The sequence below is a fragment of the Melanostigma gelatinosum genome, assembly GCF_949748355.1.
Source record: "Melanostigma gelatinosum genome assembly, chromosome: 16".
Classification (NCBI taxonomy): Eukaryota; Metazoa; Chordata; class Actinopteri; order Perciformes; family Zoarcidae; genus Melanostigma; species Melanostigma gelatinosum.
The window spans coordinates 7,605,970-7,622,307 of record NC_136649.1 but is presented as its reverse complement, the minus strand read 5'-3'; the positions used below and the strand labels follow the sequence as shown (position 1 = coordinate 7,622,307).

The 16,338-nt window shown below is 42.1% G+C and overlaps 1 protein-coding gene and 1 long non-coding RNA gene across 2 annotated transcripts in view; one reads left to right on the top strand and one right to left on the bottom strand.

Moving 5' to 3' along the window:
* LOC306790001 (uncharacterized protein) overlaps positions 1-4,904 on the top strand; it is a gene marked incomplete at its 3' end in the record, with an annotated part of 371,019 nt that extends 366,115 nt beyond the window's left edge. The window contains exons 2-4 of the mRNA XM_079286106.1: positions 3,314-3,373; positions 3,755-3,830; positions 4,660-4,904. Of these exons, the coding sequence (XP_079142232.1) occupies positions 3,329-3,373; positions 3,755-3,830; positions 4,660-4,904 (366 nt within the window). The 5' untranslated portion in view covers positions 3,314-3,328. The remainder of the gene's footprint in view (positions 1-3,313; positions 3,374-3,754; positions 3,831-4,659) is intronic.
* Positions 4,905-5,134: 230 nt separating this feature from the next.
* On the bottom strand, positions 5,135-7,043 carry LOC306790482. Its single transcript, XR_013772707.1, has 3 exons — positions 6,758-7,043; positions 6,073-6,201; positions 5,135-5,522 (listed from the first exon to the last, which is right to left on the bottom strand). It is a non-coding gene; the product is annotated as an uncharacterized lncRNA (long non-coding RNA).
* Positions 7,044-16,338: the final 9,295 nt, after the last annotated feature.

Here is a 16,338-nt window from a genome sequence, read left to right as displayed (position 1 = left end):
TGAGGTCTCTGCCCAACAAGATGGACGAGCTAGCGGCGCTAACTCGCCATCAGAGGGAATACCGGGAGTCTAGCCTCATGGTGTTTACAGAGACGTGGCTAACCGAGCTAACTCCGGACACGCACGCTACTCTGGACGGGTTCAGCATCATACGGGCGGACAGGACAACGGAGAGCGGTAAGAGGAAGGGAGGAGGCCTGGCAGTGTTTGTTAATGATAGATGGTGTAACTCTGGGCACATCACTGTTAAGGAGCAGACCTGCACAGCGGACATTGCACTGTTAGCGGTTAGCATGATGCCACACTATCTGCCTAGGGAATTTTCGCACGTTATTGTGGTGGCTGTGTATATCCCCCCCTCTGCTGACCACAACCTGGTGCACCTCCTGCCTGTGTACACAACTCTTGCACAGAAGCAGCCAGCTGTGACCCGCACAGTTAGACGATGGACCGATGGAGCCGAGGAGGCTCTGAAGGACTGTTTTGAGACAACTGTGTGGGAGGTATTCAGTGATGCCCATGGGGAAGACATCGACGGTCTCACCTACTGCATCACGGACGATATTAACTTCTGTGTTGAGAACACCGTACCCACCAGGACTGTACGGTGTTTCTCAAATGGCAAACCCTGGATCTCTCCGGAGATAAAGGCCCTCCTCAAGGAGAAGAAGAGGGTTTTTAGATCTGCCAACAAAGAGGAGCTGAGGATGAAGATCAGGGAGGGGAAAGATGTCTACAGGATGAAGATGGAGGACCAGCTGCAGCAGAATAACACCGTCGGGGTCTGGAAGGGCCTCAAGGCGATTTCTGGGTTCAAGGGGCCCAACCAACAGCCTGAGGGGGACCAAAAGTGGGTGAATGAGCTGAACTTATTTTTTAACAGATTTGACCAGACCACTTCTTTGACCAGACCAAGGAGCTGGTGGTGGACTTCCGCCGGGGTAAACGCCCTCCTCCGACACCGGTGAGCATCCAGGGACTGGACATTGAGGTCGTGAAGTCGTATAAGTACCTGGGTGTGCACTTGAACAATAAACTGGACTGGACTGACCACGCTCACGCTCTTTATAAAAAAGGACAGAGCAGACTCTTTCTGCTGAGGAGACTGAGGTCTTTTGGGGTGCAGGGAGCACTCCTGAAGACCTTCTTCGACTCCGTGGTGGCATCAGCCATCTTCTATGGAGTGATCTTCTGGAGCAGCAGCATCGCGGCAGCTGACAGGAGGAGACTGGACAAACTGGTGAGGAAGGCCAGCAGCATGCTGGGGTGTCCACTGGATACTGTGGAGGTGGTGGGAGACAGGAGGATGATGGCGAAGCGCTCATCCCTGATGAGCCACGCCTCCCACCCCATGCAGGACACTCTGGCAGCTCTGCACAGCTCCTTCAGTCACCGGCTGATTCACCCCCGGTGTCTGAGGGAGAGGTACCCCAAGTCCTTTCTCCCCGCTGCTGTCAGGCTGTACAACAAACTGCTCTCTCGGTAGACCACTAACACTTTGAACACGACCACTTGAACACGAACACTTTGAACACTTCTGAACACTTTAATTCATTCACCTGGTGCAATATCTAATCCGTGCAATCCCGTGCAATATCCAATACGTTTAAGTATTTACCTGATCCGTCTGTATATTCTGTATATATATTCTGTATATACTGGTATATTTAATACTCTTCTTTACTGTCTTATTTTATTACTGTTTTACTGTATTATATTACTTGATTTTTATCTTTTATTTTATTTACTTGTGAGCAATGCTGCTGTAATCCTGTAATTTCCCCACTGAGGAACGAATAAAGGATTATCTTATCTTATCTTATCTTAAACAGACGGCTAAGACTATTTACTGACAGGGAAGAGCTCTCCATGGTGCTGAATACACAGCCACTGCTTATCACTGGGATGTTAATTGAACAACTGTTGAGCAGAGATTCTGCATGCTCTTATTCCATTCACACAGGAAGGAGGTAGGCGTTGCTCTGTCAATGTGGCGCCATCTCTCTAGTCTGGATCATATGTACAGGGACAACAAATCTTCATATAATGGTTGGTATTATATCTCGGGAAAAGTTGCTCCTTATTTTTACATTTTTGCTTGTAACATGCACACGGCCTTTTCAAAATAAACTCCAGTCTTTAGAGGAAAACAACTCAGTTATGTTTCGGCAACAAAACTACTTCGTTTTAGGTTTAGGTTCAAATAGCTACGGAAGTGCCGTTACTGAAGTAAGCAAGTTACGTGACCCGATTGTGGCCATGTTCACGGAAGTTTGCGGAGTGCTGACATTCAGTTCTGCTCCCCAGATGCACAACGAAGAGACAGATGCCAATCAATGTCACACTCTCGCGATTCAGCTCGGCGGTCAAGATCACACTTAAGCTCGGCCGCCTAGGCCTCTTACTGTCAGTCCAGGTTACTAGAGTGGATCTACTGTAAATGTGCCACGGTACGAAGGCGCCCCTGGCATCTAAGAGTGAGCTTGAGCAGCCCCCTACGGGCCACCGCGGTTGACCTCAGGCGGTTATGGTAAGCCTTGCTTGTGGGAGAGCAAAGAGAAAATTGGCCGAGGAAGTGCAGCCGAGCCAGTGCTGCATCTCCAATCAGTGGTGGCAGATCTATGGAGCTAAATCCAGGTCAAAAGTTTCGTTCACTTGAAAAAAAAATGTGAACCTGAAAGTCCCAAAATACAGCAATGTATTCAAAATAAAAATAAGTGAATGAAAAGTTTTTTTGGGTTGAATATAATTTTGATTCACTTCTGGAATTTTTTCGAATACATTTTTTTTTTTCAGTTTTCACGTTCATATATATTTTGATATTTGAGTTCTTATATTTTTCAGTTTCAGATTTTATATTTTCAGATTCAAATCTTTTTTTTTTGGGTTTCAAATCTTTTTTTCACGTTCAGGTTTTTTTTTTCACGTTCAGGTTTTTTTTTCAGTTCAGGTTTTTTTTTCAGTTCAGACTTTTGACCCAGATCTAACGTGGGGGGCGTGGTATCAACTGAGAGGGGCGTGTCATCATGAGTGACAGCATAACAACGAGGGCTGAGGAGTTCCTCAACCACGTTGCCTTCAGGTAACGTGGGCACCGCGAGAATTATGATTCAACACTTTCTATTCACCATATTCACGTGATTGAAAGTTTAAAAAATGACGCTAGTGCCAAAATTCTGTTTAGCAAGCTGTTTTAGCCTCTACTTGGGACGAATCACAGTAAAAGAGCAATAAACTATGCCATATTGGGCCGTTCAACTACCACACTTTAATATATGACGTTTCGCACTTCCACACACCACTGTGAACGCAGCGTAGTATCCTTGTGATGGCGTCCGCTCCACCTGGACCGCATGCTGGCGCCAGCGCGCAGGTAAGAAATCGAATACATTTTTTTACAGATACTAGAAATTATCCTAAATATTATAATGATAATTGTAAGATAGCGTCATACATAGAGGGAGAAGATTTATTTAAGTGGGGATTTCGCCAAAGCTAGAAATTAAGCAACTAGCTGAATGCTGTTAGCTTGTGTTTGTGAATTGTTCCCTCCTTACACTGACCAGCTCAAGTCCTTCAATGTGTGTTGTCTTTCGTAACAGAATGTCGACTATAATTCGACAGTGGCTGCAGCTGCACAGAGCCTTATAAATGTGCTCGCACAGAACCTCTCTCAGGGACAGCAAGAGCAAGGTGTTTGGCTTTTCTTCAAGCATGTAGACATCACTTAGTCCCTATGTTATTGTTCTTTTAGTTCTTCAGACTACTACAAGATGAGTATCCTAAGATGCAGGGGCTGACAGGAGGATGGCTACTCTACAAGGCTGCAGGTAGAGAAAACTTGTTATATAAATTCCATTGTAATACATTGCCATTCAAATAAGTAACCCAAACAAACACAACTGATCTAAACAATGTTGCATTTACAGGTGGGCAGGGTAAAAGGAGACTGATAATGATTCCTCCTGATTCTCATTGCTACACTGGGACCCTAATTCGCAGTGTTACAGGGTCAGGGAGAAACGCCCTGTTTATTGTGCCTCTGCAACATGAGTTTGATGTAAATCCATTACCATGCCATTGAATTCAAAAGTATGCCAAAAGCACAATGCCAAACGTGCAAAGTGAGTTTCCCTTTGCAGATTTTGGCCCTCCATGTTCAAGAGTTAGTTTAGTTAATTTTAGTAATGTGTATTGATAATCTAAATCTGCAAAGTAACCAGTAACTAAAGCTCTTTTAAAGTACTTTCAAGTACTTTTAAATAGTACTTAAGTGAAGTTAGTAAATTAAATTAGTTACACTCCACAACTGCATAGACATTATACATACAAATGAGAATTGTTTTTCCTAAACCTCTAGTTCTTAATGAGAACTTTTACAAAGGCCAATCTATATCTCCATTCTATGTAAAAAGACTTAATGTTAACACAGAATGCCATTTATAACCATTGTGGTTGGCCGAAACAGTCGAATATCTCCAAACCTCAGGAAATCACACATTTGATTACATTTGTTTTGGATCAGCTGTTCTTCTGTGACCGAGAGTACCTCTGTTTATTTCACTTCTTTAAATCTAAAGACCTGCATTGCAGTAAAAAAGGAAAACTACATTTTAAACTGTCGCATAACTTTATTTTTTTCTTCTCTTTGCTTCATAGCTGAAGATCATGAAGAGGACGAAGACGGCCCACGGTCCATCACACCTGCAAGGTTTCTGCAGTGGATCACGGGCCAAGGTCACATCCCACTTCTCCCATCCGAGAAGAAGGATTTTGCTGTGATGCTCAGATTTAACCACGACTGCAGTGCAGACTTTGGGCATCACAGCATCTGTTACCCTGTCGTCTCAGCATGTACAAAGACAATTGCACTACCCGTACGACATATGAGGTCATATGTCTAATTGAAAAAGGTTATGATGGAGGCTTTTCATCTCGGGCAGGAATTTCACAATGTGTAGACAATTGTCTCTCTCTACCCTCCATTTTTTTTTTTTTTGCCTCCGTTCATGTTTAGCAAAAACTGCTGTTTTAATACTCTCATGTTCTGAGAAAAGAAAAGTATTTAATTGTAATATTTAAAAATACTTGTTTTGAAAAATGAGTTCCATACACACACAAATTGTGTTGACTGTTTATAAAAGAGAACAAAATGTTAAGGTTTGGAATTAAAAAAAGATTTTATACGATTTATTCTTCTTTTTACATGTGGCTTCACTGTTGCCAGTCACAACAAATACAAATTTAAAACACATTCATTGTATACTTGTTGGTGTTAAAGGGGTAAAACCCTTGAAACACAACGTTTGCATTTATGATACATGAGTTAGTACACAGTTCAATACAGCTAAATAAATGTCTCGGCCGTAGGACTCAGATGGTCTAGCAACATCAATAGCGGCCCTAAGGCGTGCCATATCCTCCTCACATAGGGGACATGCAATGGGTGGAAGAATCACTCCAGAACTGGTCGCATTTTGCTCACTGGCACTGTTGAAATCAAGATCTGCATCCTCGATTTCCTTCATCAAGAAAAAAAAGCAGATTTCTTAATTAAACATTTGTCACATAGAAATCAGAGGACATAAAGTAAAACTATAAAGGTAAGCAGATTTTAAATAGATCAACATGTGAACATAACTGATACTATGCTGATGCAAGTATCAACATAGTATCATTTAATTAGTTTTAATGTGAACAAAGAGATACAAGCCCTGATCAGCATTTGAACACATTTTTGTTCTGTTATCTCTTTCATTAATTTGACGTTGGTGATTGAAAAAAACTTTGACACATCTGTTATTAAGCAATATTCAATTTTCTTACCCCAAATTATAATTGGTAGTGTAATCTAAAGTAAACTAAATTCAGTTGTACCAAGATGTTTTTTTCATGGTATAAGTTTTGAGGGCTTCCTTTACAGTGTTGAAAAGCTGTTTTATGCACAATGCTTGTGTCTAAAATAAATTCAAGGAAATGGTGTGAGCTTTGCTATTCTATGAAGTAGAAACACTGGTCAAAACTATCAATGTATAATACTATGTTTGCTTAAAAATAACTTAGATTTGCTACCTCTGCCAGGTCTGGAGCATTAACAGGATTCTGGAGGAGTCCGATTGTCCACAGTTGTTGTGGGGACAGATTTTGCTCTGTCCTTAAAGGATGATTATCCCAACCCATCCTGAAGACATCAAGATCCCTCTGCAGACGTGGAAGAAATACATGCAAACAAACAGCATGCAAGTTATTACTTAAAACGTATGCAAAGTGAGCCAACTTGGAAGGCGTCTATCATAGCCTAAATTACGTATCAGAATACAACAACAAAGAGGACTGCAAAGGTTATGCTGTGTAAACTAACGTTAAAGGTCCGTCCACACCAAGAACTATATAACGATAGAGATAACCACAGTGATAACGATGTGAGGAGCCACACTGATGAACGACGAAGTTCTGTAAACAGTGACGCCAAGCAACATTTATAAGGCTCTGTGCAGCTGCAGCCACTGTCGAATTATAGTCGACATTCTGTTACGAAAGACAACACACATTGAAGGACTTGAGCTGGTCAGTGTAAGGAGGGAACAATTCACAAACACAAGCTAACAGCATTCAGCTAGTTGCTTAATTTCTAGCTTTGGCGAAATCCCCACTTAAATAAATCTTCTCCCTCTATGTATGACGCTATCTTACAATTATCATTATAATATTTAGGATAATTTCTAGTATCTGTAAAAAAATGTATTCGATTTCTTACCTGCGCGCTGGCGCCAGCATGCGGTCCAGGTGGAGCGGACGCCATCACAAGGATACTACGCTGCGTTCACAGTGGTGTGTGGAAGTGCGAAACGTCATATATTAAAGTGTGGTAGTTGAACGGCCCAATATGGCATAGTTTATTGCTCTTTTACTGTGATTCGTCCCAAGTAGAGGCTAAAACAGCTTGCTAAACAGAATTTTGGCACTAGCGTCATTTTTTAAACTTTCAATCACGTGAATATGGTGAATAGAAAGTGTTGAATCATAATTCTCGCGGTGCCCACGTTACCTGAAGGCAACGTGGTTGAGGAACTCCTCAGCCCTCGTTGTTATGCTGTCACTCATGATGACACGCCCCTCTCAGTTGATACCACGCCCCCCACGTTAGATCTGGGTCAAAAGTCTGAACTGAAAAAAAAAACCTGAACTGAAAAAAAAAACCTGAACGTGAAAAAAAAAAACCTGAACGTGAAAAAAAGATTTGAAACCCAAAAAAAAAAGATTTGAATCTGAAAATATAAAATCTGAAACTGAAAAATATAAGAACTCAAATATCAAAATATATATGAACGTGAAAACTGAAAAAAAAAAATGTATTCGAAAAAATTCCAGAAGTGAATCAAAATTATATTCAACCCAAAAAAACTTTTCATTCACTTATTTTTATTTTGAATACATTGCTGTATTTTGGGACTTTCAGGTTCACATTTTTTTTTCAAGTGAACGAAACTTTTGACCTGGATTTAGCTCCATACAGATCCCTCCTGACATGCCCGGCCCAGGGGTAGCCCGGCATATCGGTGTCCTGGAGCTTCGGGAGATACTTCTATAAATCTGCCATTTACTTCCATACCTGAACTTTATTATGTTCCCACAAACCCAAACAAGATTGATGCATTGAATTAACCTAAGAAAAGTAATACATTTAAGTAAACTTGACAAAAACACATGGAGTAAACATATCTTACAAATAATAGCTCATAGTTGGAAGTCATCGGTTTGCTACATATTCTTAAGTGAGATCAACTTGCCAGGTTTTACAGTTTATCTTCCTCTGACTCTCTCAGCTAAAAGTCCGAGCCTAGATGAGTGGAATCCAGGAAGTCACATGGTTGCTCATTGACGACCATGGGCAATTGGTACAGGTGATATTTGTTTTGTCAAATTGTCCAGCAAACAATCACAACAAAACACATCAGTAATCCCTCTGCAGTGAATTGTTACTTTTCCTTCCCTCAGTATCATACCTGCGCACCATATGGAGCTCTGGGGTTTCAAAACAGTGTGAGAATAACTAATTACCAATAAAGCCTAGACATTTCATCTCTTGGTTCTCACCACCCACTACATCAGTTGAGCTTGTGTACCAGTTGAGATAGTCATACTGTGAGCAGAATGTGAGAATTAATAGGTCAGTCGACACGCGTAGCATTAATAAAAGCGCTGCTTTGAGTAAAAAGGGATACATTGAGCCACATAAAGATGGTAACATTTTAAATATGTACTGCACATTTTAGATGCAAGCAGCTTCTCATCATTACACTGTAAGGGTTGTTTATCTGCTCGAATGTGAAGCATTGGTCCACTGCTCGCTGCTGAATGCTGACACATAGTCTGTTTGTGGAGCAGACAATTCTTTACACACACACACACACACACACACACACACACACACACACACACACACACACACACACACACACACACACACACACACACACACACACACACACACACACACACACACACACACCTCATTAAGAAGGCGTAGGCAGCACATTTCCTGTCGAGGGACTTGACAGCATATTTCTCCAATGACTCCAGCCATCTACATCCATATTTGGACAACCGCAGTGCACTTCCTGTCGAAATGTTCCACATGCATCAGCATTTCACAAAGGCATAATGGGACAGATGGATCAAGAGAAACAAAAAACAGACAGAATGAGGACAAATCAGGGATGCAAAAACCCACCTAATCGATTTTTTTAAACGCACACCTGCTTGTGTGTTTACTCGTTTCTTTATGTAAAGATCACCTTTATATTCCTTATATATGATCCATTTCCTCCCAGCACACCCTGATAGGGACACTGCTACTTTGTGCTATTTCACTAGTTGACACATACACAGGACAATCTCACACCAAACATTAGTAAGCCACAGACGAGGACATGGAGATAAAGACCAGCATGGTTCATATATTGCTGCACTGAGTTAGATCTACTTCATATGCACACTGCTTCAACATGTGGAGTAATTCAAAAGCTACGATTTGGATGGTCACTGTTTGGAGAGTGGACATTTTCCTTTAAAAGGGGAACACCATAGGCAATGAATGGGGGACTGGTTTTGTTTGTTTTCTTTTTATCGGCTCTATGAAGGGAGATACATGTGTATACTTATAACTGAAAAGTCAGTCGATACTAGTCAAAGAAAGGGATGCGAGGGATCTGTTAAGCCAGTGGTGTAGGGACTGGATTATATGGAAATCTGCTGCGTGGGTGTTGTGCTGTGAAAGCAAGAAAAATAAATCAAGAGCCGAAACAAAGGTACAGGGCGAGAGGAGATCTGTCAACAACAAAAGAAACCGCTGCTGCTCAAGCTGTTATTAATGGGGCACACCGGGCCCAGGTGTAACCAATGCCACTGATTACTCCCCAATCAGGTCTGCAGCCCATGGAGGAAATGAAAGCGCAGACACAGCAGAGCAACCAATCGGAGGGGCCGTCACATTATTGATACCCAAATGAGCTGTGTTCTATTCTAGTGTTCTCAGTTCTGAAACAGAAAATGTTCCAGTATACTCATCAGTGTCATCCATCACATCTATCCGATTCATGACTTTATACTTGATTACATCACAAATTTGAGTTTTAACACTTTTTGGGATTTTGGAGAGAGTTCATGTTTATAAATATTCATGGGAGGTCTTAGACCAAAGGTATAAGAAGTGAAATTGGGCGTAGTTCGCTCTTAACATATTATATTTAGTAAGCCAATTATAATTTAGCACACGAGGCAAAATGCAGCCTTAATTAGAGCAGAATGACCACAAAATTAACTCAGATAACAGTGTTATCCTTTAATCTCCACAAGGAAACACATCTCCACCAGAGATGTGAACGATCCAGATCCACACGCTTCTTGTTCGGGATTCGGGATGTGCTCCAGCACCTATTTTTACCACCAGAAAGAAAAGGGAGGGGAGGGAAAGACACAGAAGGGTAAAGGCAGATGGGAAGGTATACACACACACACACACACATACACACACACACACACAAACACACACACACGTCCAAGATGAAAAAAGAAAGAAAGAAAACCTTGCAATGCAAAACCAAAGAGCTCAATAAAAAAAAACAGGTAGAGAGAAAGACAGAAGGAGATGAACAGTGGAAGAAAAGCGATAGATCTACCAAGCAGCAAGAAGAGAAGGGGGTATCGGAGAGGAGACAAAAAGAGTGGGCACAACAGAGACGGAAGGCATGAAGGAGCAGCAGACATGTTGGTAAAGATGCATTATGCAGGAAGGAAGGATAGCATCTGCAAGCTGTCTGACTGAACACATCGGTTTCAAAGAGGGAAATGGGGGCAGCTGAGGGAACACAAATGTGGAGACTTTGACGTGCATGAATGAAACATTAGCTACATTAAAACCCAAAGCTAATTCCTCTTATGGCGACATATCCACAACACACATTCAGCCAAAAGCAATGGCCTGAAACATATGTCTTTATTGCAAAAACATCTAGAAGTTATGCACCAATTCAACAAAATATTAACAATTGAGTTCATTTGTCAGTAATGTTTTGGAGTTACAGTTTCATTGAAGTCATTTGGTGCACAATCAAGTATATATATTTATTGTGCACCAACTGCAGAACAAGTATATTCGGTATGAACCTAACGCCCATTTTGTGAACAGAGCACAGTGTCGGTTCTATAGTAGTTTATTGCTCAGAATAACTACAGTATAAGTGTGTCTCCATATAAACATTCTAACTGTTACTGTAACACACATCCATAGGACTAATACAGCACACAAATATACAATATATCCTCGTAAAACGGAAATGTTTCGTGCTGTTGGGGTCTGACCACATGGCTTCTACATGTGCTGTGGAACAGAGAGTCAGGTCTTCCCTTTTGCAAGCAAAGGTTTCATCCTGATTGTGGTTTGATGAGCACCAAACCTCCTCTGAAGGAATTTCACATTAGGGTGTGAGTTTCCCCCCCCCCCCAAAAAACTAGGCGTTCCTGAAGTCACCTGAATGCACAGCTGCAATCTCATTGGCCGAGAGCCAAGACACCCCAGGACCCCTGTGGTTGAGCCACTGTTCTACAAAACTCCCTGCAGCTCCCATCTCAATGCTTTTTCCACTAATCCCTCCGGGGTAGAAGGAGGCACACATCAACTTTGCTTCTCTTTTTAACCAAAATCCTAGGTTTCACAGTTATATTCGCTGGCCGAATCCACCAAACTGTCTATTTTATCTTTGTTCGCGAACCTTTTTAATCCTGCAGAAGTGAAGAGACAAGACTTCTTCAGAAAGAGAGAGAGAGAGCTCACACCCTCCACTCCACCACATTCCTCATCTGCTCCGGCCATAAGGACGCGAAACTCCCTTATCCAGACGACAGCGATTTTCTCCCACCGAGAGCATACCTCCCACGGCCCACAGCCGTGCTGCCCGAGCCCACGGAAGCCCAGAAGACTCCCCTCAATCACCACGATTGCATCGTACCGTAAGGCGAATAGATTCTGGGCAGAGTTAGAGAGAGTTCATTTGTGTTTATTTTATCTTGTTTGTGTGCTTAAAGTACTGTTCATTTTTATAACGTGGTGTATGCTTAACAATCGCCGACACTGACGATCGCTGAGATTGTTGGGGTTGGGTAGAAGTAGCGTGTATTCCATGCTACTGTGATCTGTGTTGAGCGAGCCGCCTAGTGAGATCGAAGCTGCTTCTCATCAGTTCAGGAGGTCAGAACCGCCGGCTGAGACAAAGAGTCGCTGTTCTCTCCCTGGCTGAGAGAGCAATCTTCCGTACTCCCGCGCGGCGCAGAGGATCGTAATCGCTTGTTTTATTTCATTTTGTTTGGGTTCCTTCCCCTTTTCTTTTACTAACCCACACACACACATATAGCTTTGAGCTAATCTAGCTACGTGCTGAACAGCTACCAGCACATGTAGACGCCGGGTCTCCTGTTGGCTATCCGCCATTTTGGGTCTCACACATGAGAGACGTCGCCACGTCCCAGCTACGTCACACGTCACTGAGCTGTTCCCTCGCTCCCCCCCCGCCCTTTGCTCACACACACACACACACACACACACACACACACACACACACACACACACACACACACACACACACACACACACACACACACACACCCCTCGTTTCAATAGTCTGTTGATTTTAGATAGCGTGCTCATGAATGTATAGTTGTTGTTAGTTTACATATTAGTTGACTAGATCATTAGTATTAGAACTTAATAAACTGTTATATTTTAAAGAGCAGCTGTCTGTGATTACTTTGTGCATGCGTATTGTGATAATAACTGTATATGTGGTCTGTGCTCGAACTTAAACCTTCACTTTCACTCTGAATGTGTAATAGTACTCAGACTACTGACATTGTGAGTGAACACTAATTATGAGACTTAGTTTTATCGTTTGGTTATTGGTCCCTGTTCGCAGGGTGGTGCCCCGTTATTATTAATAATCACTAATAATTGTTACTTACATTAATAATTCTGTTGATGTCAAGAATTTAGTTTCTTAGATGCCGATAACCCAAACACGCTCCTTTACGTTCCCAACAGTGCTATGAATGTCCAGAAACGGGAGCCAACAGTGCGCCAAACGCCCCCGCAGTGCAGAACCGTGGCAGCAAAACGACTTGGTTAGGTTTAGGAAACGATTGTGGTTTGATATGTAACTTATGTACGGAGTTAAGTACAGAAGTTACGCAACAAAAGTATAAGTTACGTAACAAAAGCAGTTCAATTAGTCAACACAGGACACAAACAGCAGTATCCTGGGTGAAAGTCCCGTGTTGACTCTTAACCTGGCTCACGATTACATTGGTTATATATGAATTGTTGCGCTTTACTTTTTGTTGGTAGAAGTACGAGCGATGAAAGAGAACAGCCTGGAATACATAAGCGACGTGTACCGGCTGCAGCTGAGTCACTAAAGGTTGCAACGCTGATAAAGACGGATGTAGATGTGATCACATCAACAGCACATTGTCAGACACTTTAAGAGACAACAGAGAAGACAAAGTGACGGATACGACGCTGATAGAAGCAGAGGGAAGTTGGAATGATGGAGACAGAAATAGAAAAGGGAGACAGAGGCGGAGGAGACCATTGAAATTGAAAACCATTTGTTTGGATTTAGAATTCCCTCTTTGCATTTGCTGGAGGGTTTTTTCAAGCTGTGCAATCTGAAAAAGAATTGAGTCACTCTTGTGAACATGTCTTTTTATGGATCATATGACTGCCAGGATGTCGGTCTAGATATAGAATCAAGTCTAAATATAGAATCACAAAGCTGCTAGTGTGGCTGTGGACCTGAAACAACATTTAAAATCATGTTTTTCAAACTACATAGCACGAAAAATAAGGAGCAACTTTTCCCGAGATATAATACCAACCATTATATGAAGATGTGTTGTCCCTGTACATATGATCCAGACTAGAGAGATGGCGCCACATTGACAGAGCAATGCCTACCTCCTTCCTGTGTGAATGGAATAAGAGCATGCAGCATCTCGGCCCTCAACAGTTGTTTAACATCCCTGTGATAAGCAGTGGCTGTGTATTCAGCACCATGGAGAGCTCTTCCCTGTCAGTAAATAGTCTTAGCCGTCTGTTTAGCCTCAGTTGTAGCAAACTAAAATAAATTTTACACCAAATACATTTTTCAAAGTAACATAGTTCAGTGATATACTTTGTCTTCAAATGTCAGCTTTAAGCATACAGCAGTGATTGAATTCCACAATTCAGCTGATTAATGCGTTTGCCTTTCCTTACTTCCATTTATGACTGATCTAATTATTGCCATAAATCAAAAGTGTCACAGCCTACAGGACATGCTACATTTAGGAAAGGATGCATTGCTCTTTACACATCCATGAATTAGCTTGTGCCTTCAGGCCATACTCTATTTTGCCAGTGACATACGTTCCATTCACATTTCTCGAACAAATGAGCGAACTCAGACAGAGAGGGTTACTATGGACACAATGGACGTTACATTACAGACACCTGTGTGAGCATTGTCTGCAATGCTCTTTTGACTTGAACTTGAACTCAACACATGCATCTGCTGAGAGTAAGTGTGTCTTCATTTTGTCATCACGAAAATGTCACCACGAGCAAAAAAAACCCAACACAATGTGAAAACAGCCTCTTTCGCTGTCCCAAGTCTCACTGTCTCTGTTGATTTGTGTGAACCGTCAGTGGTTTCTAGGCAGGCTGTGGGCTTTCAGTGTAAAACAAACACGTATGGCCACTCTCACATCCTGCTTTACACACTCCATTTCCTGCCGCAGCCTTGGGTGAGGGAACGAAAGAGAGATGGAGAGAATGTTAGAGAGGAAGTCAGAAATGATATCACCGTGTGCGATGTGATGAGGTCGTGATAGAGACAGAAACTCGCTTCCTTCACACAAACAAAATCCTGAGGGGCGTTTTTTGTCAAATACTGTTGCATTTCAAAATCTGCATGAACAAGAAGAAACTGCCTGAATACAGCAGCAACAACAGGAGTCTGTTTCATATGTAACAGCTGTTATTTAAATAGCAGTGTGGCTGTGTGCAGTGGTGGCAAGTTCTACTTCTGCCATCGCCTGGTTCTTAAAATCCTTACAACCCATTCAACCAAACATTGTGATGTGTTGACCAAGCACCCACAGGTGAAACAGCAGCTATGGCACCGGTAGATTATTAAGGAGAAAGTGGACTCTCAACCAAACCACATCTATCTGAGGTTCATCTGCCATTGCCTCTTATTACAGATTCAATTATTTAATCTTTTTTTTAATTATAATTAAATCTACTTTTTTGAATGACTATAAATCACCAACGCCTCCCTTTGAGCGCGGCAAGTGGGAGAGCAAACAGTTTTTCGACCGCAATGAAAATGTGTTTTTTGAGAGGCAAAATGCCAACAAATATGGATTGAAGCAGAATATCCTGTTAGATAAAAACATGTTGTGAATTTTGGAAATTATTACATTTTATTTTTTTATTTATAAATTTTGACTTTTTGACTTTACAACACTCTGGAAACATTCCTACACAGCAACCGCTCCAATTCTACAAATAGCCCAATAGTTATCTCTTTAACGAACCCATTTGTAACCAGAACCAACAACATTACCTTCACCTGCATCTCCTCTCCGCGGCTCCGCTCCGTGCGTGCGGAGAGGCTAAGCCCTGCACTTGGTGAAACGCAAGAGCAAGAGGATATTCATGATCGCGTGTACTGCCGCTCCAAAACGAATATAAGGGAAACACTGATCATTGTAGCTCATCTTTGTCTGCAGCAGCGTCAACGGATTCTCATACAATGGTTTGTATGTTATCTCGCGAAAAGTGGCTCCTGATTCTTCATGCGTTGTACTTTGTAAGTCCTGCAATACATGTCAGGTTCTGCTGGTGACATGCATACAGTCTTGTCATAATAAACTTCCATCTTCACAGGACACAACTCATTTAGGTTGAGGCAACAAAACCACTTGGCTAAGTTTAGGACAGAAATCGTGAAATACTTGGAAAGCAACAGAGGGAGAGAAACAGGGAGTTTTAAGCATGACTAGCTTAATACCGTGGGGTGTGTGTCTTACGTATTTGCATTTGTTCTCATGTATGAATTTACTTCCTCCCTTCGCTTCCTTCCCTTTTATCTCTCCTCCCCCTCCCCACCCTCTCCCTCCTCATACCTATTATCTCACGGGGGCCAGAGGCCAAGCAGGTGGAAGAGGTTAGCTTGGAGACCCAGGCCTGGCTAGGCCCTCGGCAGGTGTCGGCTGCCAAACGTCCCCCGGGGATCCAGGCAGTCTTTCAAGAGAGAGCATAAACACATACACAGACACAGCCTGGCGAGATAATCACACACGCACACACACACACACACACACACATACACACACACACTGCCAGAGAGGGAGGTAATGAGTAGGTTAATGGAGGAAGGCAGGAGATGAGAGGAGTAGAGAGGAGAAAGAAGATTGGATGTGATCAAGAAAAATGAAAATGAGGGGTTATGGAATACCTGGCTGAAGATGAAAAAGGAGGAAAGTGGGAAAGAAAATTTGCATTACAGGCTAGCAGGAAAAAAAGAATATAAATAAGGTAAAATAAGTTGAGAAAAGGACTTAGAGGTAAAACATGAAACGCAGAGAGGGAAAAGTATTATAAGAGCAAAGAAGAAGGATGGTGGTTTGGTAGATTTAAATAGTGAAGAAGGGACAGAAGAAAAGGGAAGAAAAGGGAATAAAATGCAACTCTCTGAAGAGGGTGATGAAAAGGTCAAGCCCATCCATCCGTCCTTTCAT